The sequence below is a fragment of the Diadema antillarum genome, unplaced genomic scaffold (genome assembly GCF_040938485.1).
Source record: "Diadema antillarum isolate AM-2024a unplaced genomic scaffold, OU_Dant_1.0 seq00002139_RagTag, whole genome shotgun sequence".
Taxonomy (NCBI): domain Eukaryota; kingdom Metazoa; phylum Echinodermata; class Echinoidea; order Diadematoida; family Diadematidae; genus Diadema; species Diadema antillarum.
The window spans coordinates 68,431-93,594 of NW_027272779.1; the positions used below are offsets into that span (position 1 = coordinate 68,431).

Genomic DNA, 25,164 nt, shown 5'->3' on the forward strand with positions numbered 1-25,164 from the left:
ACTCCATGAAATGTATTTTGATTGAGCGGTCAAAATAAAGCTTAACGGGAATGTGCCCTTGAATACCCTCGTCCACCCTCGTCCACCCTCGTCCAACCCGCGTCAATCGAGACGCATATTCCCGAGGATGGATTATCCGTGCGGGCGAATGGACTCGTCCAGTGAACGCGTATACCCGCGGGTACCCGCGGGGATACGCGTCAGTGGCCTCGTCCAGATCTCGGAAAAGCGTGACGTTTCCCGCGGTCGGCACTGTATTGAGCATGATAGATTTCCCCCCCCCCCCCAAAAAAAAAAAAAAATCTGTGCAGCTCATCTACATATTATTTGTGAAGTGTGAGCAAGTGAAAATGTGTTTCTCTGTCTTTTCCTGTCATCCTGTCATGGAACATTCTCTCAGCATATCCACATTCATAAAGAGAAAATTGATTTGTTATGAAAAGCCACAGCCACTTAACAAGCTAGTGGGATATGTACTGCTTTGTAAAGAGTATGAATTGACACCAGTAAAGTCCTCAGGGTGCTATCTATAGGGTTAAGATATGTACTATCACAAGTCAGGAAAGTATAATTTGTTGTTTGCCTTTCTTTCTTTCTTTTTTTTTGGGGGGGGGGTACTACTTCTTATCCTTGGTTCCGTCTTAAAATCATAAAAACACTTTGAAACTATTTAATCAAATTTTAATTGGGAGGATGTTTTGTGATACAACAGACCTACACATATGCATCAAATGTGATACGTATCTGAAACATTTTTTTAAATCACTGTTCCCAAAGTTAAACAGGACCTTTAATCCATTCCATACTGAATTCTGACATGCTCAAAGACTGAATATGCAGACCACCAGGTTCCCATATAGAACGGGTTAATCTATAGGCTCTTGAAACCAAAACTACAGCTGATAACTTTTAATATGGAAACATCAATCTAGTACAGTGCCACAGTTCAACCATGAAGGTAATAAACACCAAGAAAGAGGAATAAAGTCAAATTCAAGGATATGAATACACATATATATGGAAAATTGATGGAAACAAAGGAACAACAACAATAAACTTTAAAGTAATGAAAGAGAAATTGCTTGACTGAGGCTAGATATGAAACATCATATCAGCCGTATTTTCAGCTTTATATTCAGAGTTCAGTTTTATTGTGTCTTCTTATGACATAGAAATGACTTAGAGAATTCTTTCATTGCAGTGGGGGAACAACAGCTGAATTGTTTTGATTAATTTCAAGTGACTGTACAGGGCTATCAAATTGCTCTAATTCAACCCATTATGTACCATGGTATAAACCCCCTATGTGCCACATTATTCTGAGACAGCAACATATTCATACTTTGGGAAAACATTCTGTGAAATCTTTGAAGACTTCTGTGGCGGTAGAACGTTGGGTGGTAGAAGGTTTCATGGTGCACCACATATTTTTTCTAGGGTAAGTGTGTGGCCCTGAAAAGGGCCTACCCAATCCCTAATTGGGTAGGCCCTTTTCAGGGCCACATACTTACCCTAGAAAGAATACCGTAAAGTTCCGTGTATAAGACGCACTATTTTTTCGTCGGAAAACGTTGAAAATCGGGGGTGCGTCGTATACACGGGTACAGTCGAATCGAGGAAAAAAATCCGTCATGTACACCCAATTTTATAAGGCCAACTTGGGGCCATGTATGCCCATCGACGTTTGGAAGGTAAGCAATCACTAGAACTTACGGATAAAAGAGCGATCTTTCAATCTGGACACCCACAAAAGCTGCAAATACGAGATACACTTACATCGGCCTTGTGCAGTAACGATGTATCAATCTGGCCATAGACAACAGCTGTAACAGCACTGCTGTATGCTACCGATGTCAGTCTACCAAGCTACCAACAGCCAACCTAGTAGCTGGAATACGCGATGTACAGGTATCATTACTAAATTACCGATACTGTAAAACTTATCAATGTACTAGTATCAATATGACCATAGACAAAAGCTGTAAAATACGGAGTAGGATCGACACTATGTCACCGTAAATATGAACGATGTGTGAAGCATGCATGCATATCCATGTCGTTCGTTTGCTCTTCATTTCACGAGTGCCAGACCAGCTAGGATAGCATAGCTACACTGTGCTGTAGCTAGCTAGTAGCAAGCCTTTGGCAAAGGCAGCAGCTGCAGAGAGGCTTTTGCAATGGACTCGCGTGCACACAGCGATCGGATCGAAGCGCGCTAACCCGTTGCGCGCTGTGTGTGCAAGTCCATTGCTCTCTGTGTGCGTGTGCTGAAATTATAGCGAGCTGCCTTTTGCAAAAGGCTAGCACTGTGCATACAAGCATGGTACAATAGACACACATGTTACTGGTAACAGTGCATGAGTGTAATTACCGTACGCACCGTACGTCTTGCCGTATGATCCCTCTGCTACACTTGTTGATGTTTTTCTTATTTTTCGTGATGAACCTTCCAGTCTGACATGCGTCAATATGCGAGACACCCTCTGCTATGTATGACAGCAAAGATCGTACTGTATACTCATGAGTACGATATGCATGACACATGTACCACGATTGAAAGGCGAAACAATAGCAAGTGAGTACCGAGACAAGTCTCGCATTTTGCGTCTTCCATATTTTGTTGATACCCGATGAATACCGTTAAAAGAAAATATAAAAGGAAACGAAAAATAGAGCAAATACATGATGCATTCTAGGGAAATATTGAGCTGAAATAATATGTATGACACACGCAATATTTGCGTGGACATTTTCGTGTGTTTTTTTTTTTTTTTTAATTTTAGGTCCGAAATTAGGGGTGCGTCTTATATACGGGTGCGTCTTATACACGGAACTTTACGGTATGTGTTGCACCGTGAAGATTTCTACCACCTGAAGAAAACATTCTATTTTTCAAATCTGTATAACTTTTATAGATTGTTGTTACCCTGGACAGTGATGAGCGAAGTTATAGAGAAAATGGCAAGCTTTGCTTTGATGTAAATTTTCTGACAAATCTATGATTATTTTTCATTCAAATGATCCGTAGCTACATTATTGTAGAGGCATGACTTTTGCACACAAAAACAGAGACAGAAATTTAAAATTTACTTGCAAATCTAGTAGGGAACACCCCTTGATAGTCAATCACCACATAAAATGCAAGCGAAATGTGACAAGATACTCTTTCATTGTACTGTCGCATTTTGCGAGTTATCAATTGGTTTGGATGGGATTTTGTGTTTGATCAGAATTTGCCAACTTGATATGCCATTGACTCAGCTGGCATGCGAATGTTGCACATAAAGTGTTAACAGCTTTGCTCAAAGTTAACAGCTTTGCTCTTATCTTATTTTTATTTATATTTAATAATAATAATAATAATAATAATAATAATAATAATAATAATAGTGTATACTTTTATAGCGCAACAGTCCATCAAAAGATGCTCATGGCACTTTTAGTCTTAAGGTTAGGAGAAGAAAGAAGAAGGAGAAGAAGAAGAAGAAGAAGAAGAAGAAAAAAAAAAAGAATTATTTATCCATCCCTAGCAAATTATTTGTCCAAGAAAAGTCTCCTGTCTTCGTTTTGCAATTGTATCTGTATCACTGCCCCCATAGTTGAAACGATGGTGCTTACATTGTATCTGCACAAAACTGAAGAGATCTCTTGCATTATCAAAAACACACATACATTGTATATTGTCATATTTCAATCCAGAAATTTAATAAAATGATCTCTAGCTATGATTGTTGCTTGTTAGGCCTTATACCTTGCTTTGTTTGCTATTTGTGCTGTTGTGAGTACTGTATGTCTATCCCTCAAAGTCCTTTCTACTCCTTTGTTGCATCCATTGTTAAGAAGTTTTTACTTTAGTACCGCAATTTTCTTACTTCATTTATGTGCGAACAATATTGTGTCATAGTATTTGTGCATAGATTGTAATGATGTAAATGTTAAAGTTGAAACAAATGATATGAATAAATGAAATGAATGCACTTTTCATATTTGCAAACAAATGATATATTTCCATTTGTATCTCAATGCCCTTTAGTTTAGACATAGTATGCATTGTGACACCCAAGTGGGTTCTCTCTTTGACCAGCTAATTTGGATGATTAAAGAGATGCCAATGAAATAGTATGACACAATATACAAAATTGTACATGTAGATAGAAAACTGAAATACTATTTACATGAAAAAGAGATCCCAAGTCTTCAGATATTCCTGTCTATTGATATGTTTGTTCTGCAATAATCTTTGAACTATTGTTTAAATGTCAACACCTTGTCTTTTTGACAGCCTAAAGCTTTGACTGAGATGCTTGCAGCTACCCAGCAGGGGCAAGATGTTAGCATGGAGGGTGGTAGAACAACTAAGGACAGCACCACCCAGTGTGACCAAATAGAAACTTTAGAAGAACAGGTGCAGACAGACATGCAGGTACAAGATACATGGACTCAATCAAATTACTTCTTAAAGGAATACATACATTGTATGATATGTGTTCATTATGTATGACAAAAAGCTCAACTTTGCCCTCAAAAACATCTTCAAGTTCAACTAAGTTTTGTTTTAATACTCAAAGGGCCCCTGAAATCCAAATGCATGTTGATTTGTGTTGATTTATGATAGCCTCAACATCACTTTTGGCATTGAAACAAATATCTAGGAACATTCCATATATTTTTAATGATTTTTTTCTTCCATTTTTCTTCAGATTACTTGGGAACGCCCACAAAAAAATACTTCCAAACCAATATTCCTTAGATGACCTCATCTGTCAGTCATTGCTAAAGTACTGAAATGTTTAACAAAAGACATTGGAATGCATCTTCCCCTCAACTCAGCATAACTTGCAAATCTCTCGTCATGTCTTTTGTTAGTCACATTAATAGCACAGAAACATGCAAGTTATGCTATTCATTAGGTTTGTTAATCCAACAATGAAGGTTAAGGTTCTTATGATGAAGTTTTGTAGATTGTTAATTTGAAAATCATTGATTTGAAGATAATAAGGAATCTTCATTAGTCAAATCGTTTGTTAATCAGAACATAAAATAATAGAGAGAGATAGATAGATAAAAAGGTGAGTATACTATCAAAACTTTGAAATTTCATAAGTTATATTGTCTTTCAATAAATGCAATTTCAAAGCAACAACCATTTCTCTTTTTTTGGATTTTAACAAACCTTCGGAATAACAAACCTTATTTCATTTTCTTTCGGACGATCGAACAAAAATTTAGTTATAATGTAAGAAAAGTGCCAGTCCTGAGGATTTCGAGTCCACAGTATAAGGATTGCTGATTATGCTGTATATTACATATCGTCGCTGGGGTGATAAGACCTTGTATCTGCAATTTTGGTGAAAATGAGCTTCAAAAATGAAGCCACCACGGCATGTCAAAGGAAAGGCTATCCCATTCGCCACAGTGCTTTGGCCGCCATGTTTTTTGGCTCTCCTGAATATTTGACATTTTGTAGATACGAGGTCTTATTGCCCCAGCGACGACATGATAGCACATCATTTTTTTTTTTTCAATTTTGCGAGTGGTTAGTTTGCAAGCTTGGAGTACAGCAATTATTGGGTGCACATCACAAGTCCGACACCCATGAGCCATACAGTTTAGGAACTTGACACTAGGCAGATAAAGCCCATGAGTCTGACACTAGGCACAAAAGGCCCACGAGTCGGACACTAGGCACAAAAGGCCTATGACTCTGACACTAGGAAAACAAGACCCACAAGTCCGACACTAGGTTAAAAAGGCCCATGAGACCGATAAGCTTTGTACAGCTGAGTTTATTTAGACTCGTGGGCTTTGTTTGCCTGGTGACAGACTCATAGGTCTTTTTTTGCCTTTATAGTACTGTCAGACTTGTGGGCCTTGCTTGCCTACTGTCAAGCTCATGGGCTGTATGACATGTGGGCTGTGTGCCTCATGGACCTTTTTTCTTCTTCAATGTCAAGCTTGTGAGTCGTATGACTCTGTGTTGGTCTCATGGGATTACCCCCAGTTGTCATGCACCTTGTTCATGAACTCTGTATTACATGCATTGTTTGAATGCATGTGGCATTCATGTCGGGATTAAAGTACATGTTTTTGTGTGTATTTAAATAAAAAGCGCGCGACTCATGAAAAACAGAATCCCCCTCCAAAACACATGCCGTATGTTATAAAGGAATCTGCGGTTATTGCAAATTTGTGGTGATATCTGCAATGCTTTCTGACTGATTAGTAACACTTTTGTCATTGCTTACTACTGTATTGCACATGTGATTATATTAGGCATTGCTGTCATCCCAAGAGGCGTGTCAGATGGAGGAGCTAGAGGGAGCTGTGCAGAGTGACATTTCTTCTCCTGTAAGTATCAGCATATTATTGGCAAGAGCCTGCAGAAATGAAAATGACATTTTATAGCCTATGCATTACTACTTTCAATGAGATTTTTCTCTTTATACTTAAGATATCATATTAAAAACATTCTTAATTTGTATTTATATTTATTTATTTGTTTTTTTCCACTTGGGGTTGCTTTCATTATGACTAGTTATGCTCCCTCATCCCCAGAAAACATTGAAAAGGGTCTTTTTTTTTTTAGACATACGTAATAGTCAATGTGATCCCTGTTGAATAAAGGGATATTTATATTCCTCCACCAGGTATTGTTGCAGGAGGTATTGTTTTCTTGTTGTCCATCTGGCAATGGATACAATGGATGACTTAGATAACTTGAGTCCCTATTTGAGATATTCACATAAAATTTGGAATACCGATTTAAAATTATGTATGTTATCAGTGGACAAAGCTGTAACTATCAACTTGTAGGCAAACACGCTCACAGTCAAAGGTAACAGGCCAAAGTCAATTCTATGGTATTACATTTCCCCCACATCTCTGCAATGCCTGAATATATTTTTGTGATACTTCTTGTATAATTATCAAATAAAGATTTTTAAGGAAAAGTTTTAGGCCAGGTTATCAAAGGTCAAGTGAAAATGCTAAACTTTCAAGTTTATTTTCCTCCATATCTCAGAATTGGCTTAAGATATCTTTACAAAACTTAGTAGTATTTAATATCATGTATTGCCTGATTCTCTCAGAAAGTTTAGGGTCATAAGGTCAAAGGTCAAGAGCCAAAGGTCAGACTTTAATGCAACAGTTCACTATTTTTTCCATATTTTTGAAATGGCTGAAAGTATTGTCATGAAGGTGCATTACCAGATTGTGAATATCATCCAATTTTGTGAAACTGTCGTCTTACATTGACAAACTATACTGTCCACCTTTTGGGAGAATGATGTTATACACAATTTAGCAGGGGCATGCCAGTTGACATAAAGTGACATTTCTAGTGTCTTTTAATCACCATTTAAGGGTCCTAGTTCACACACACACAAAAAAAAAATAGTTGGTAGGGTTACATCATATGTACATCTACTACTACAGTAACAGTTTTATTTCATACAGTTTATGCAATATTAGCTCCTCCAGAAGCACATTAATTAAATGAAGAAATAAGCATATATCAGTGTTTGGATAGAGTTGACTTTGATGGGGCTATGTGGGAACATTTGTTGTTAACTTGATACTCTACTGCATGGGCCTGACAGAATTCACTCTTACAATATCAAGCACTGATCAAATTCAAATATGCCCAAAGACTGGTTATTGTAATGGGGCCTCAGGCCAAGGTGTAATCGCTGCAGTGTTGATCTGTCTTATGTGACGGTGATTTATATCGAAAGAAGTGTGCACTCATTCTCGACACCTTTGTTTCCTTGCAATGGTTTTCACTCCATCCTCACCATCTTTTGGGCATTTTTTACAGTTTACCGGCAGTTGTTTAAAGTGCTCTGCAAAGAGAGAATTTAATTTTTACCAGCCCGACACAAATTGGGCTCGTTTGAAAGTTTGACTGTAGTTAGGCTAGTACCTGTACAATACGTGCTACTGAGACTGCTGTAGGTGTTTACGTGCAGCAGTCATGTGAGCAATGAATGTCTATCATGAATTATATGCAAGGAAAGGCCTTTACTAGATGGAAGAAATGTAAGTAAATGTTAGAGAAAGTGAGCAGTTAACAGACGAGCATTTGTGACAAGACCTTTAGACTAGGAAAGCCTGACAGCCATCTTTCTTCTGTAAATTGTCTTACGACTGAGTCTACATAGGTGGTATCTGCACTGTACTTATAGCTGATTTTTATCAAATGTAAATTTATGCTCATAAGTATTGATAGAATGGGCCCACTACTAGGAAAACTGGAGTGTACTCTCATATCAGGTGTAGGTACAGTATGTATCAACCCATTCAGGACGAGTCCCGAGTATACTCAGGCAAGTCTCTAGATGGGAAATGCATGTTGTAGCAAAGTCAAACTGTCCTCAATGGGTTAAGACAGAGACTACATACATGTACAAATGTACATTGTACCAAGATTTGTTTACTCATGTGTCTTGTGGATGTGCCTTGTATAATAATACACATACAGCTGTACCCTTTGATTTCTAGAGTCAATTGAAGCAGCAAAAGATTCTTTTGTCATAGGTCAGAAATGTTCTCTTTTCCCTCTGACAGTTGTAACATATATCTAGAAACACCTTGGCACTATGAAAATAAGAGGCCCAGTGATATGTGCTGACAGTCCATGACACACCAGAGCAGATCATTTGAATTATTTTTATGAGATAAACCTTGCACTGTTTCTGTCTCCCCCTCCCCCAGTTTCTGCACTGATTTATATCTAAAGGTGATTTGTAAAACTCAGGAAAATTTTTACAAGGGTGCATAGAAATTATGACAAAAACAATGATACAGTTGTATTTTTACTCAGAACATATCTTAAAGACATTTCCTGTATCTACATCATATGTTTTACAGTATGTACAATGATGACTCATAGAAGTGTTATGTATGTACGAGTGTATGCTTGGCATTAGTAGCACTGGAGGTGATCCTTGTCCAATGCAAACACAATGCAAATATGGCAATGCAGGTGTGTGAAGTTGGCCAATTGGCCAAGTAAAATTTAATGTATTTTTTTTTTAATGCACAGCTGATACATATGGACTGCTTTTATTATTAAAGAACATTGCTGATGTTATTGCCCCAAAAGATTTCAACTCTATGTCATAACCCAGGGAGCTTACTTCTCCTGTCAGAGTATGGAGTTTAGATCCCTTTGTATCAACAGTCCTCTAAAAAAAAATAATAACAACAACATAATTCAACGAGAAGCAGATGATAATCCTACATGTTATATTACGCACTAGAAATAAACCAAAAGTTTCATGTTCTCTCCTTTGTGTTTCAGTATAAGGAAATGAATCATGAGACATTCAGTTGCCATGGCAAGTAATGGATCACTGCCCATGTGACAAAGTGTGTCATCCTGCTGACAACTCTGATTACTGGCCGAGTTTAGAGGGCATCCTTTTGCTCATTTGGATCTTGAGTCATAAATCAGATAGGAGTAGGTACTTGTGTGTGCGTATGGACTCTGAAATCTAAAAAAAAAAAAATCATGAAGCCGAGGATATTTGTGCCAAGTGATATTTATAAAGAAAGTACATTGTAAGGGATATCATTCTAGTCTGTGCTTTAATATAAAATACATTTGTATGTGACAGTATGCCTTATTTTAATAGTTAGTACAGGCTGCATGGAGATGAGTCAGAACATGGCTCCATTGGTGGTATACTTGTACCTCTTAGTGCCTTTTGACATTGAGTGCGTGTGTGTTGGTGTGTGTGTGTGTGTGTGTGTGTGTGTATGTGTGTGTGTGTGTTTTCCAGTAGTGCCTGAATGGACAAATTAGTTCCCTGACCTTGAGAAACTTTGCAAGTTATTTGAAAACCCAAATTTTGTACCTTTCAGTAGGTAGCCACCACACAGGTGATCACTCTCAAAGCTTTATTTTAGCATGGCGTGTCATCACTTTCAGAAGAAGAGAGAAAGTTCCTTAGCTTCAATGTGAAACCATTTGTTTTGCATGAGTCAAGCTCGATCAAAATCTGTCTTAATTTTTGAAGGGATGTTGCCAGGTCCTTTTGATCTGGTTGTACACAGACTAATGCAGTGTATCAACTATGGAAAGTATAAACACATTTGACAGGACATGCTCACTTTCCATTTATTTATAGTCACAGGAAGTGACTCTGTGGATTTTAACAGTCCCAGCAAAAATAAAGGAAAGTGAGCAATTTCTCCAAATGTATGACAAGAAGCATTTACTTCCACAGTACAGTGAGTCATGATGGAAAGATTTAATGAAACTGAAGAGATTAGAGGATTGTGCTAGCTTTGGCTCACTCACAATGTGGCTGTAGTGCTTCATCACATGTGTCTAGCAGAATTTTGTAGTGAGTTCCATCATTTTTATGGAAGTTCAGTAGATTTACTCCTTCAGTCAGTCATTCCTAAGATTGATAGAGGATGTAATAATGCATTTGTCATAGTTTCCTTATAGATGATAATGTGAGAGCATAAGCCACCATTCATTTGTAGCTGTGTCTTTTTTTTAGTAAATCATAAACTTTTCCGTCAATATATCTTGTTACCAATGTACTAGAGAACATAGCATCCACAGCATTGTTTTCTGATGTCCTTTGTTATGCCTCTGCTCCAAAGGGTGTCAGAGGCATTATGTTGTTATGTTGTTTGTCAGTAGTCATTCTTCTGTCTGTCCAACAATGATAAAAGAAAGAACCTCTTAGTTTGTTTTGTTTTGTTGTTTCTTTTTTAAACTTGGCCCAGGTATGGTACATAAAATGCAGATACAGTATGTATCTTTGATAGATTTATCTTTTTAATCCCTCAAGGTCAAAATTCTTAGGTTGCAGGTCACAACTTTAGCTGACAAGTTTATAATTCGGTATGAAATTTATCTAGGAATATCAAGTGGTAATGTAAGTATAAGGAAGGGTAGAAATAACAGACCTGAGAATTGATAGTGGTGTAAGGTTAAAGGTGAATGTTAAAGGTCACTGTAGATTAAAAAAACAAAACAAACAAAACTATTTCCAGTCATTTTTACAGCTAGGAATGTTGATGATACAATTTTATAGATCATAGGGTAGAAGTACATTGACAATTCGTACCATGAACATGAAAGTGGTGATATGGCAAATGCACTGTTTGTGTACTACATGGTTCATTTGAGCCTTTACTTTGAGTTAGAAATGTCCATCATAATAACATGCGATAAGAAGGATAGAAACAAATCAGGGAGACAATTGGCAGTGGTGATGGGTAGAAGGTCAAGGTCAAAGATCAATGGAATTAGCTGGCACATCATTTTGTGCCCATAAATTGTAATAGCCATAGGTTCAGTCATAGCAATATTTTGTCCATTGTCCAATGTGCAGCATGTATAAACTTTTTATTTTTGTATGTTCTCAAAAACCTCTGGATGGATTGTCACTAAACTTGGCATGTGTAGCATCCCTAGGGTGATGGAGCATGTAGCATCCCAAGGGTGATGGGATCTCAATTTGTTGCAATGGGCACCATTCTCCCCTGGGGGTCCAAACATCCCAAATTAAGGAATTTTCAAAATCTTCTCCTCTAAACACGCAAGTGGTAAATGCAAGTTAAGAGTACGCAAATTGGGTGTTCTTGGAAGATGGGGGGGGGGGGGGGGGGGGTGGGGACCATATTAGAGCCCAATTTTTAAATTTTCATTTCCTCCTCCAAACATGCACAAACATATTAATTAGGGTATTTCACCACAAATACTACACAATTTTGAATTAGTGTTTAATAGCCTAACTTAAGATGTTGGCTTAATTTCTATAATCAAGCAATTAAAATTAGAATTTATAATAAATTTATAAGAAATGTTAAATACCATCTCATAGGTTATGACGTAGGTGTCGCGCGTGCCAAATTTTGTTGCTATCGTGCCTCTGATGACGAGATCTTGGTGGGGGTGTTGATTTTGCCCCCTTCCCATGAAAAAGACATATTTTTCAAAATTTTTTTTTAAATTAAAACACTTATAATGAAGCAGGAGTTGCCATAGGGCTGAGAGATGCCAATATTTAATCAGACACTACCTGTGTCCTGTTTTTGATCCCAGATGTATGGCCAATTAAAGCATGTTTACATTTCCAACATCTTCTTTCTGTCCATTAGTTTACAAGTATTTGAGCTGTAGTGTGTAGATTCTGTACAAGAAAGGGTTGATTTGGCATCCTTTGTATGTAGTAATTATGTAGTATATAGTAATAGTAACATTTCATACATAATCGATAGTAGTACAAATCATTAAGACATGTTAAAGCTGCAATAAATTATCATTTCATAGACATCACCAGTTTTAAGACTTGTAAGTGTAACTCATGTTCTTCACAGTATTGGCTGACAAAACTTGATTGCAGATTCCAAAATTCCAATCCCAAAATTTTTTCCCCATAACATTCAACTGAATTCTACACAAGTGTACTGAGTACCAAATACCCCAATACCTCAAAAGTGATTGACAGCAAGGTGATGCAGTGTCATGTGTTTAACAACTATTTCATCACACATGATGCAACATTGAATTAGTCTAGTCAAGATAAATGAAATCAAAGGATATTAACAATGAGGGGAATTGGTACATGTCGTACATGAAAATGTGTTTGTTTTTTTTGCAAAATTTGACGGTGACATGATTTTTGTATCCCTCCACCACGAAGTGTCACCCGAGGCATTATGCTTTCGGGTCGGTCCATCCGTCCTTCGGTCCATCCATCCTTCTGTCCGTCCATTTGTTTGTCCATCCTTCCATCCGTAATCAATTTTGTAACGTAACTAAAAAAACGTTTGAGGTATCCTAATGAAATTTGGCGTGTATATGTATGAGTGGGCAAAGTTGTGCCTATCAACTTTTGTGGACACATGCTCAAGTTCAAAGGTTAAAAGGTCAGGGTCAAAGTCAAATGCACAAAGTTTCACTTTTTCCCCCATATCCATGCAATGCCTGAAGGTATTTTCATGAAGCGTAGTGTATACATTCAACTACCAAATAAAAATTCTCTAGAGTGAGTTTCAGATCGATGGGTCAAAGGTCAAGTGAAAATGTTACAATTTTACTTTTTTCTCCATATCTTACAAATGTTTCAAGGTATCTTCATGGAACTTAGTACATACAACGCTTGTATGCCTACACTGACTGGCACTGATTATCTAGAGAATGTAGGGGTCATGGGTCAATGGTCAGGGGGTCAAAGGTCAAGGTAAACTCCCCATAATTTCACTATTTCCCTCCCACAATGTATCTATGCAATTCCTGCAGGATTTATGTATTGCCCAATAGAGATTCTCTTGGAAGTTTTAGCCATAAGGTCAAAGGTTAAAAGGTCAAAAGTCAAGTAGAAATCCTCAAATCCCCAAATACCTGCACTCTTAGATGATATAATTAGCCATTTATCCAATTAAACCTACTGTATGAGCTGAAATTTTCGTGGTGGTTTTATTTTTGCGAATTTTGCAAATCGCCTTTGAACCGTGAAAATAACAACACGCAAATAAGTAAGTTCAGTTAGACCCTTGCAACTGCGAAATTAACAACACGCTAAAATGTCCTCCAAGTAGCAATTTCTGTACGCGAAAATTTCAGCTCGTACATTTCAGCTCGTACATTTGTGATGAACCTGTCATTTTAGTATTTTGCCAATTATGTGAAACTGTCATCACACTTTGCCAAGACATTGTACTATGGACCTATTAGGAGAACTACGCATTATACCGGAGGCATACCAGTTGCCATAGCAACATTTCTAATTATAATCATGTGCCAGATCATAAATTTTGTTTACATGTTTTTGTCTGTCTTTCAGGTCTGCAAACAACGCACAGAATGCATCGTCTGTGATGAGAGCCATGCTGAGTCTAATGGGATGACCAAAGGTTCATCAGTCAAGAATGGTGGATGTAGCCCCAAGCAAGTTGAGCTAGCCCAATCAACATCGGATGTGGATGAAGGCACTAGTTTCATCAGGGAGCCATTCAGGGTGACCTCCAACACTACTCCGGACGAACTCTCCCATACAGGACATGTCCAGAGCTCTGGGGATGCAAGTGATGATAGTGCCCTTGGAAGAAGCCAGCAACAAGGGTCTAAGAGCAATCACAAGCATGTGTACATCCCTGACAAAAATGTTCAAAGAGCCAACATAAATTGTAATGAGATTTTAAGTCACAAGGTAGATAGTTCACCATCGCTAGAATGCAGAAAGTTGTCAAGTTCAGATGACAGTAGCATTGATTCAGGGAGCAGATTAAGATACTCTCGTCGTGTACTTGGCACCAAGGAGAGGGCTGTTCCTCCAAATGCCATGAAAGAGAAGTTGTCAAGCTCAGATGATGGATGTGGATCCAGCAGCATGGTTCCTCACCGTATTCGAAATCAGAGTGATAGTTCTGAGGAAAGTGAAGATTCTCTGTCACGAGGAGAGAAGTCTAAATTGCTACAGCTGAGACGCCCTGTATCAAGGATGCAACGACCAAGACAGATGCAAAGGCCCAAGACAGGTCAATATCAGGGGCGCAAACCAGATGGACAGGTAATTCCGGCTAAAACAAGAATGCAGAAACCAACACATGTCAAAGGAAATAACAGACCCCAAGAAACGACTCACCAGAGAGATCAGCAGAATACACTGGAGTGGCAGCAGTTGCAACTTCAACAACAGCAGGACAAACTGAATAAACAGCACCAGGCTGCAAGAAAGCAACAGCAGGAAACTCAACAGAAATTACTTACACAGCAGCAAAAGCTACAGAAAGAACAGCAAGACATGGTTTCTGTCAACTTGCAAAAGCAGCAAGAGATACTTGTTGAGCAGCAGCACCAGCAACTCAAAATGCAGCAGTTACGTCAGCAGTGTCATCAGCTGAAGCAGCAAAGAAGCACCGATTCTTCTCCATTACAGTCATTACAGCCTAAAGGTGTAATAATGAAGCGCTCCAGTAATCAAGAGCTTACATCGGCACAACACAGATCACCTGTCAAAGAGAGAACAACACAGGAAATGAGACATTCAAGCCCTGATCTAGTGGAAGGAATAAACTTTCTTTCTACACAGACAGCAAAGGTACAGCATTCAGAAAAGCAGAATGGATGTGATAATCAGATGATGCCACCAAGGTCTCGTCTCCCTGGGCCATCCTGCATTTCAAAATTGCCAGCCAGGTCAAATGGAAACACTGTCTCAAAGGAAGAAGGTGTTATTCCTACTCATGTCAAGAATATGGCTAATGGCATACCTTTGTCCAAATCAAAATTGCAAAGTCCTAAATTTCCTAGGCGAGCCGGTTCATCTGTCGGCATGGCAAAATTACACATGCAGTCACCTGAGCAAGTTGGTGCTTCCTGCAGTAATGGGAACCAGAAGAATCCAGCAAATCACCTCCAGAGTAACCAGAATAACAGCCAGTCCACACATCAGACAACAGTCAGCACTACCAGAATGACGACCACAATCACTACAGTGACACACCCACAGTCTCAATCTGTTTCTGATTTGCCCTCCCCTATAAAGTCAAGCAAAAGACCTACAAGCAGGCTAGTGCAGCCTAAAAGTAAGATGCAGAGTAAAATTCCCAAAGGATCAGGTATACCTGTCAGAGGAAAGGATGGACCTTAAAAACACCATGACTGGTCAGCATCCAGAGTACCTTCTGTACTCAGCAAATCAACTTTCACACACAAAATCTTCATTCAAAGCATTAGAATGCACATTTGCACAGTAATACATTTAGTCAATGGAAATAGCTGTGCCCGTATTGTCCATTAAAATTAAAAATTTACTGCCCCTCTGAAATTTACTTGTACCAGAAGTTGTAAAGAACCAATGATGACATGTGGAAGGATCGATATACAGTGCGAGTGAAACTTGCTTGTGTGGCTAAGAAGGGGGAAAAGAGTTTTATATCTTTGCAAGATGATTTTTGCTGCAGATTTCCATAATTGTCAATAATACAGTGTTCCATGAACTTGTGACACCATAGTATGAAAAGGAAATGAATGTTGGCATATTTCCAGTGCAAAATTTCAACTGGGTTATTTGAAAAAGAAGATGACAGTGACATTTCGTATATTTCAACTTCTAAAGCAGCAGTGCAATAATGTGTAGTTTTCATCAGTTGTAAACTCTTGCAACTACTCAGATTGTGCTAACATTCATTTCAAGACCCCTGCATACTTCACAAGGTGGTACATATTTGACTGATTGCCAGCAGCAGGATAACATGCGTCTTGAATTACTATGAATTGTGATTGTTGTGGAGTAATTGTAATGTGGAGGTTGGTTGACGCAATTCTGTTTGATGTAGTAATATATTGAGACTGTATGTTAAGTTCACTCAATCTCAATATTACGCTAGAAGGTCTGTTCTGAGTTGCTCATCCATTGATAATATGAACTTGTTTGTGAAAGTAAAGTGATAACCATTTTGCATTATCAGGGGAAGAGAAACATTGCACTCCTCATTGATCTCAACATTGGATTCATTAGATATTCTCAAGATAGAAAGCCAACATCTGCTTTATAATCAAAGGGGTGACATCACCTTCCGCTTTTCTTTGTTTTCTTCTTTTTTCTTTGTAGGAGAGTAGGCGATGGTGTGGAAAGATAGATGAAAAATGTGATGAATAGATTACTGTGTATTACAGTGTAAAGCATATCAAGTTCACAAATTTATTGTGATCATTCCAGTGATATATTGTTATACCAGTATATAGAAATTGATGAATGGAAGTTGACATTGTGATATTTACATGGAAAATAGGTATTGTTGCCTGTGATAGTCATGACAACTAGGTTGTCAGTAGATACAGAAATGAAAGAAATCTTTTGTTATGATGTGTCTAGTGTGAGAAAAAATGTTTGTCTTGGCAAGATCAGCACTAGGTGTTAGTTTGAAGCTAACATCCGTAACATTGCTTACTGTCACAGCACCAACAGTACTCAATTGCTAACAGGAATTGCCATAGGATGTAACATGTTATATACATCTTTGAAATCTGTCTTGTACATTTTCGTGATGTAATTCAAGCTTTATGTTTAAAAAATAGTCATAGAAATTTTTATTGCATGCAAACATGCATACAGCAAACAAGCTTTTCCTAAGTGTGTCAATATGCCTGAATGGGAAATGAATGTAGTGGTGGCGATCATTGAATTGTTCAAAATATATGATCAGCAAGACTGCAAAGTAGAAAGACATGTTGAATCTGCTGTGCTTTTGTATGGGTCTGTGGCCGCTATACACCAGTTAAAGGGATGGTACAGTTTTGGTTTAGACGGGGCTGCAGGTGTCCAACTTTTGTATGTGTGTGTATATGTGAGAAAATGAGAAACCTCTTATGAAATAATTATGAAAGTTCATGTAATTCTTAGAGTAATTCACATTTTCAAAATGAAAATTGGTCCTGAAATGGCTGAAATGTCCATAATGGTGATTCTAATAAAATATGACAGGCCACGACTTTGCTTTACCATGTTTCTAGACATCTCAGTCATTTCAAAACTGATATTAAATAAACTTTTAATTCAGAATTGTATTTTCTTTAATATTTCAGAGAGTGATTTCTAAGTACAATGCATCTCACAAAACGTTAAGAGCTGAATCCTCACCTCACCTTACTAATCATCCATTTAAAATCTATGACGGGATGCAAAATTGGTGGCCGCTATGTACAGGGTTTATGATGCAGTATGTTTTCCGGGGGGGGGGGGGGGGGGGGGGGGGGTTAGAATTCCCTCATGTGGCCACTATAGACAGGTGGCTGCATCAGGCAGGTTTGACTGTGTATGAACTTGTATACAGCAAGGGATATACTGTAAGATATGTGTCAGTCAAGCCTGTGTCCAACAACTGCTCAAGAGACAAACCAAATCTGGTCATCATGGACTGGTCACCTTGTAGTCCTTTGTGAGAGATTAGCAGTAGCCATGTGCACCATATTACTATGTATGTATGGTCCTTTAAAATATTATTTCTGTTTAGACTGAATACTTTACCTCTTCAATTGATTACTGCTTGCCATAATTTGCTGTAAACACGTTTCAACAACATTTTGTTGTTGTAATGCAATGTCATCAAGCAAAGCTATAACAATGCCACCATTGGATGGTCAGTGTGCATAGATTTTAGTCCAGCCAAACCTAAGTCTGTGGTTACTGTGGTCATGTTACTATGAAGATGGTTCTCATGTACAAGTTTCCTTTGTAGGGGACTTGACCATGTGGTCACTATGGGTAGGCGGTCGTTGGAAACTTGATTGCTCTAAAAAGTTTGTATTATAGGCCGAGTTGGGAAGTTCTTGCTGGAAAATCCATTGTTGAAATGGGTTAGAATACTAGGAGACTTGACAAGTAATCTTTTTTGGTGTTTGACTCATGGACCTCCCCTAATTACGCGCTGTACCCTGGAGAAAATTGGACAAGCTCAGCTACTTCCTTCAAGTCACCTCTCTGCCCACAAATTTACCCTGCCCAAGTCAGCTGATGTGTAATCATCCGCAGGTGTGTGTCCTTACTCCTACTGCATAGTCAGTTGGAGTCAGACTTCAGAATTTACTCCTGCAGTTAAAAAGTGTACAGCAACGTTTTTACTGCAAACGCATGCTGTGCTATCCTCACAATTATAGAACTGAAATGCTAGCTTGTATTTTTATGCCTCCGCCACGAAGTGGTGCCGGAGGCATTATGTTTTCGGGTTATCCGTCCGTCCGTACGTCCATCCATCCGCTTTCGTTTACGCGATAACTTGAGTAATATTTATTGGAATTTTACCAAACTTGGTCCAAGTATGAAGTATGATGGGGCAATTATTTGATTAGATTTTGGGTGAAATTGGCTAAAGGTCAAAGGTCAAGGTCAAATCATGAAATTGTATCCGTTTACGCGATAACTCAAGACTGGATGGAGCAAATTTCACCAAACTTTGTTGGAGGATGATGTATGATGGGACAATTACTTGAATAGTTTTTCGGTGAAATCGGACAGAGGTCAAAGATCAAGGTCAATCCTAGAATTTATCTGTTTACATGATAACCCAAAACTGGATGAAGCAGCTTTCACCAAACTTGGTCCAAGGATGGTGTATGATGGGACAATTAGTTGAGTAGATTTTAGTGACATTGGCAAGAGGTCAAAGGTCAAAAGGTCAAGGTCAAATGCTACAAATGTTGCAATTTCCCCCATATCTATGCAATGTCCAAAGGTATTTTCTTGAAACTTGGTGTGAACATGTACTACTGCGTAAAGATTCTCCAGAGAGTTTCATGTAAGAAGGTCAAAGGTCAAAAGGTCAAAGGTTAGGTGAAAATGTTGCAATATCACTTTTCTCGCAAATGGTTCAATGTATCTTCGTGGAACTTGGTACACACGCATGTACTGACTGGCAGGGATTATCTAGGGAATTTAGGGGTCATGGGTCAATAGTCAGGGGGTCAAAGGTCAAGGTCAACTCCTCAAAATTTTACTATTTCCCTCATAAACTAGTATATGTAATGCTTGCATTATTAGTTTCAAAACTTAATACATGCATTACCTAATGGATATTCTCTGGGAAATTTCCAGCCAGAAGGTCAAAGGTTAAGTGTCAAAGGCCAGGTTTCAATGCCCCCCCCCCCAAAAAAAAAAAAAAAATCTATTTTGTACCGTCATTACACTCTTTCTTCATACCTTGGAAATTAATCAATGCATAAACTTATAAAAAGGTCTGTCAGAATTCAAGTAAAAATTCTCAATTCCGCAAATATGTGTATTTGCACTCTTAGAAAATTATAGCAAACCCAGTTCAAGACATTTCTGACAAACCTGTCATTTCAATGTTTTGCCAGTTATGTGAAACTGTCATGGATCACACGTTGTGAAAACATTGTACTATACGCCTATTGGGAGAATCATGCATTATGGCGGAGGCATCAGTCGCCATAGCGACATTTCTAGTTTCTTGGTACAATGATATGTACAGTTTCAATAATATATGAATGAACAGCTCATTTTCTTTCCCCACTTTGCAAAGTTATCTGCATAGTTTGTACACATTTGCTTGCAGTGATATTGGAGATGATCATTTATGTGCAGCTGGCTGTTGATTGCAGCAGAAAAGATGTGTTTGTAAATGTACATTTCATTATTTTTCCTCTTTATGGTCACTGGTCACATGAGCAATTTTCTCTGATTGGACGATATTTTTTTTTCTCCATTTTCTCAAATTTTTGATTGTCTGCATGTTTATGCCTCCGCCATGAGTTGTCCCCAGAGGTATAATGATTTTGGATTGTCCGTCCATGTGCCCTTCCGTCTGTAATTGATTTTGTTGCCAACATGTAAGAAAACGGTTTAAGGTGTTCAAATGAAACGTGACATATAAACTTGTGGGAACACACTGAAGGTCAAAGGTATATGTCAAGGTCACTTCTAAAATCTCACATTCCCATATCTCTGCAATGTGTGAGTGTATTTTCATGTTTGTTAGTGCATGCATGCAGCATGTATTACTAGATTGATACAAATTGTCCAAGTAAAGTGTTTACCTATGGGGTCAAAGGTCATAAAGGTAAAAATACTAAAATTTTATCCACATTAGAAAGGTATCTTTACACTTAGTGCATTGGGTCATGAGGTCAATGGTTAGGTGAAAATGCAAAAATTACACTCTAATGCTGATATTTCCCCATTTTTTTTTCAGTGCCTTTGAAATGACTCATATGTATACACTTCAACTTGGTATACATGCATTACAGCACAATGGTTCTACAGTGAAAGATTTTGGCCATGGGGTCAATGGTCAAATGAACATGCTTAAACTTTACTATTTTTTCCCATATTGTTGAAAATGACTCATAGAGTTGTCATAAAATTTGATGTATACATTGTATATATAGATGTATCACCGGTTATGAAGAATAAGATATGGAAAATATTTCGATATAATGAAGGCATACCAGTCACTATTACAACATTTGTAGTTTCTGTCAATTCTTGTCCAATTGTTGAATTTGTGGAAGTCATGTTGAATGCTGTAATCAGTCAGAGTTGTATTTGGATTGTATATGTGGCGATAATGTTCTTGTATGATGTACTGGTTGAGCATTTATCTGGCTACTTACAAGCAATTCAGAGCTGATCTTCAGTTTATATGACATGGGCAATACTTCTGCATTTCATTTCCTGCTGTTTATCCAAATACATATGGAATCTTTCTTGGGTTTTTTCTTTATAGACTTATTGAATATTTTTTCAAAATTTGAGATAATATTTTGCTTTGTGGCACTCCTTCCTGTTCCTTTTACATGTTTGTTATTGCCACAGTATAAGGTTTCATTTAAAACATGAAGAATGTAGAGCAGTTGTTTATATTGAAAAAAAAAGGCTTCCTTTAAGCTGAGTGTTGCAATTAAACAGCTCAAAATTCATCCACATTGTATTCTTTGGCATGTTAGTTGTGATTGATACCATTCTCAACAGGTCAGTTAGAGTTAAACTGGTGTAATCATGCATAGTATTGAAAAAGAAATGGTGAAAATAAAGATTCTTCAGCCGATAACTTAATATAAAGATTGAAAGTGGTATTGCTTAGCTCATGAAAGTTTAGAGAATCATACCCCCTCTTTGCAACTTTAGTGTGTGGATGTTTGCTTGTTTATTTTACTTTACTTTTTCTTGTCAATTTGTGCCAAAAGAAAATGTGAATATATGATTAACTGCATGTATTATAGTGTTACTGCCTGTGATGTGAAACATTCCATCATGTGTAAGACATGTATGTAATAGGGCAGTGTGAAGTGGGAAACATGTAGTTATATGTTGACAGCTCAACACTAGTGTGTTAAAAATCATAAATGTAATTGTATGAAACAGTCTGATCTATGTTATTCTAGTTATGTCATATAATGCAAGAGGTTTGTATGTCAGTTAAAATATACAGTCTCTTCACACATTACCAGAACTTTGCTATATGCATTCATTTCAATGGAGTGATAATGCAGATTTTACGTACTGGAAAGCTGCATCGCAGTAATAAATGAAGGTAAAAATTGTATGATTTGTTACTCTCGAAAGTGATCCTATATGATACTTTTCTTGTTTTGCAAACTGCAAGATCCTACATATGTGTCATACATATACACATGATGATCATGTTGAAGTGTATTACATAATTTCTGAGTGTAAACATGCTGTTTTCCAGGAGGAAAATTAATAATGTTTCAATACTGTTGGCAAGCCAGAATAATTGTGGATCTTCTGTGTGTGAGTCAATTCTTTAAAAAAAAAGTTTCAGTATTCCCTTTTTGCCCGATACAATTCTTTTTCTCTAAAGACACACCTGTTTCTTAAGTATTAAACTGTAATGATGAGGGGTAAATTCTGTGATGTGTTGGAATACATTCGTATATGAAAAAGAAAAAACCAACAACCTATGTGTTTAAGTGATATATATCATGAAGACCAAACAGTGAGTAATGTCATTACAGTATGTAATTATGTACATCAATGTAATATGAACTGTTAGAAGTGCAATCATTTTAAATATACAATGTATTTTGCCATCATTCATAGAGAGAGTACTTAATATCAAGAATGTAAAGTACAGCTTTATAGTTATGACTTCAAATTCAGGTTTAGAAATAGTTATTGAAAGTGTCCAGTGTTTGTTTCATTGCATATATTTTTCTCTCCTTCATAAGAGGTATGACATTGATCCACAACATAGCTATTCATTCTGTCTTTTTTGAGGAAAATTTGATCACATGTACATTGTACCTATTCTTTCCCATTTTTTTTTTGTACTCGTAACAAGCTAAAGGCTCTATCATTGATCCTTATTTGTTGTGTTATGCTATTTCTGCAAGTATACGAAAATCAAGAAAGAATATTTCAGTCTTTCAGAATATTTGGTACTGTATTCTTTCTTACAAACAGGCTCTGACCCCCCAACACATAAGGCACATACCTTCATTATATATGATTGTGTATGTATGTGAATGTTCATTTTGTTTGGTGTGCATCATGTCTGTAAAACACTTCAGTCTGAAATTTGTTCACCTTAATAGAAAATATTAAATTGAGGACTTGATTATAGAGGTTCTGTATAATTTTGGATTTCACTGGATTCTTATGTGAACCAGGAGGCACGTACATCTTTCCTCATACAAGATATTTTAATGTTTATCCAGAATATTTCATCAATGAGCCATTTCAAAGATATCTTCTTTGATGAAAAACAGGAGAGTCAAAAACAATATGAGTATTCTTCTGTACATTTATCACCCATGACATTCAACAGCAATTAATTTTGAGACCTGGCACAACAAAACAATGTGTAGCAGTAATTTTCATATACATGTAAAGTGCTGCAGAAAATGACTGTACTTCGTCAGGTTTTCAGGTTATTTTTGATAGGACATTTGTCTGACTGATAAGATATTCATATATGTTTTGAAATATTTACCTATCATGAATTATAAAAAGATTTATTTGATATTGATATAGGTCGATATTTAGATTACATTTTTGTACTTATTTATTTATTTATTTATTTTTTGGTGGGGGTGGATTAAGAACATGATTTACCATTTGCAGATGAAACAAAAAACCCAGCATTAGTGCTTCAAAATAGTTCTAAAATGTGAATTAGGAATATGAACAATCAATGTAATTAGTATAATCAATGTTAGGTATTGTTAAATATACAAAATGTGAACAATAGGTCTAATAAGAATGTTGCCAAACTAAATCGTTTACATTCATGGTTTATTGAGAAAAACAGTGATATCTCCGTATATATTAGGATGTATCGCAAAATTTGTATATGGTATAGGATGTTATGTGATACAACTGTATCATATGCCTGCACATATGCATCAAATGTGATATCTTGATTTTTTTAAAATAAAATCACTGCTCCCAAAGGTAAACGGGACCTTTAAACTGGCATTATTTAATGCTGGTATGTAAGTTTGCCCGACAGATGAGATAGAAATAAATGATATAGGAGGCCTACTGTAGTTAATGTTATATCATAGTTCCATATTAATTACAGCTTTGATTTTTTTTTTGGCTTTATGCTGTGCTGTGCACAGTCTGCCCAAAGCAATACTTCTGCATGCATGAACTAAAATAAAAAATGATAAAATCAAAAACTGAAAGACCCATTAACTACCTTTTGAAAAAAAAAAACCTGTAAAGAGTATAAATTTAAGAGAGATTTACATTGTATTTTGCTTGTCCATATCAGGCAAGCTACTTCGTTTTGAGCTAATTTCTGATCAGTGAAGTCCATACAAGAATGAAGACCATACTGTATTCTACCAACTTGTGGCATTTTGTGCCAATTCACATTCAGTTAAGGTAAAGGATTCAATTTAAAACTTTATTTATATGATTTATGACAACGTTTAGCTGTTTACAATGACTTTATTTACAGTGGAGAAAAATGACAGCTGAATTGAGTAAAAATGGAAAAAACATTCCGAGTTTGGATATTAAAAGTGATGTTATTTTGTTTTTATTAACTCGTGAAATATTCATTTAGGATAAATGGCAAAGGCACACAAAGCTGAAAAGAGTTAATGTACGTGTCTTTTAACATTATGAATCTGACAAAAGCCATGTCAGGCAGCGAGGAAATATCATTTGAAAACATTGCAAAATGAGAAACGTTTGTTTTGTACATGTATTTAGCTTATATGTAGCTACAATGTATCTTTAATAATGAATGTCAATCATGCCAACTGTATGTGCAAACAACACACAAGTTGTTTAATGATCTTGTCCTTTTGTGGACGTAGGTTAAAAAGAATCGAGGGTGGGATGAAAAGATGTCAAAACGAAAGCTAGTAGATGACTTAACTTTTAGTTCCTTGATAATGTAATGGTAGGGAAACTCTTTCATGGGAATATTATGTGTAGTAGGCCTCTGTCTTGTACATATGCTTGCTCTTGAAAAAGAAAAATGTTCACATGTATTTCAGTGTCTCTTCTGTGTAAAAGTGCAAATCAGTGTTAAGACATGAAGAAGAATAAACAGAGAATGCAGAATATAGTCAGAATAAAGTTTGGCTTTCCTTGCCATGGTATTGTATTTTTTGGTGACCATTTGTATAGAAGTATGTTCCTGCATGCTGAATGATTCTTATAATTTCTTTACTACTAGAATGTCCTAAATATTGAG

The 25,164-nt window shown here is 36.9% G+C and overlaps 1 protein-coding gene across 1 annotated transcript; it reads left to right on the forward strand.

Moving 5' to 3' along the window:
* The first annotated feature begins 3,919 nt into the window (after positions 1–3,919).
* Positions 3,920–15,620, forward strand: LOC139714034 (uncharacterized). The gene is made up of 3 exons (XM_071625764.1): positions 3,920–4,423; positions 6,274–6,348; positions 13,812–15,620. The coding sequence occupies exons 1-3, from the start codon at positions 4,301–4,303 to the stop codon at positions 15,618–15,620; spliced, it is 2,007 nt and encodes a 668-aa protein (XP_071481865.1). The 5' UTR covers positions 3,920–4,300.
* Positions 15,621–25,164: the final 9,544 nt, after the last annotated feature.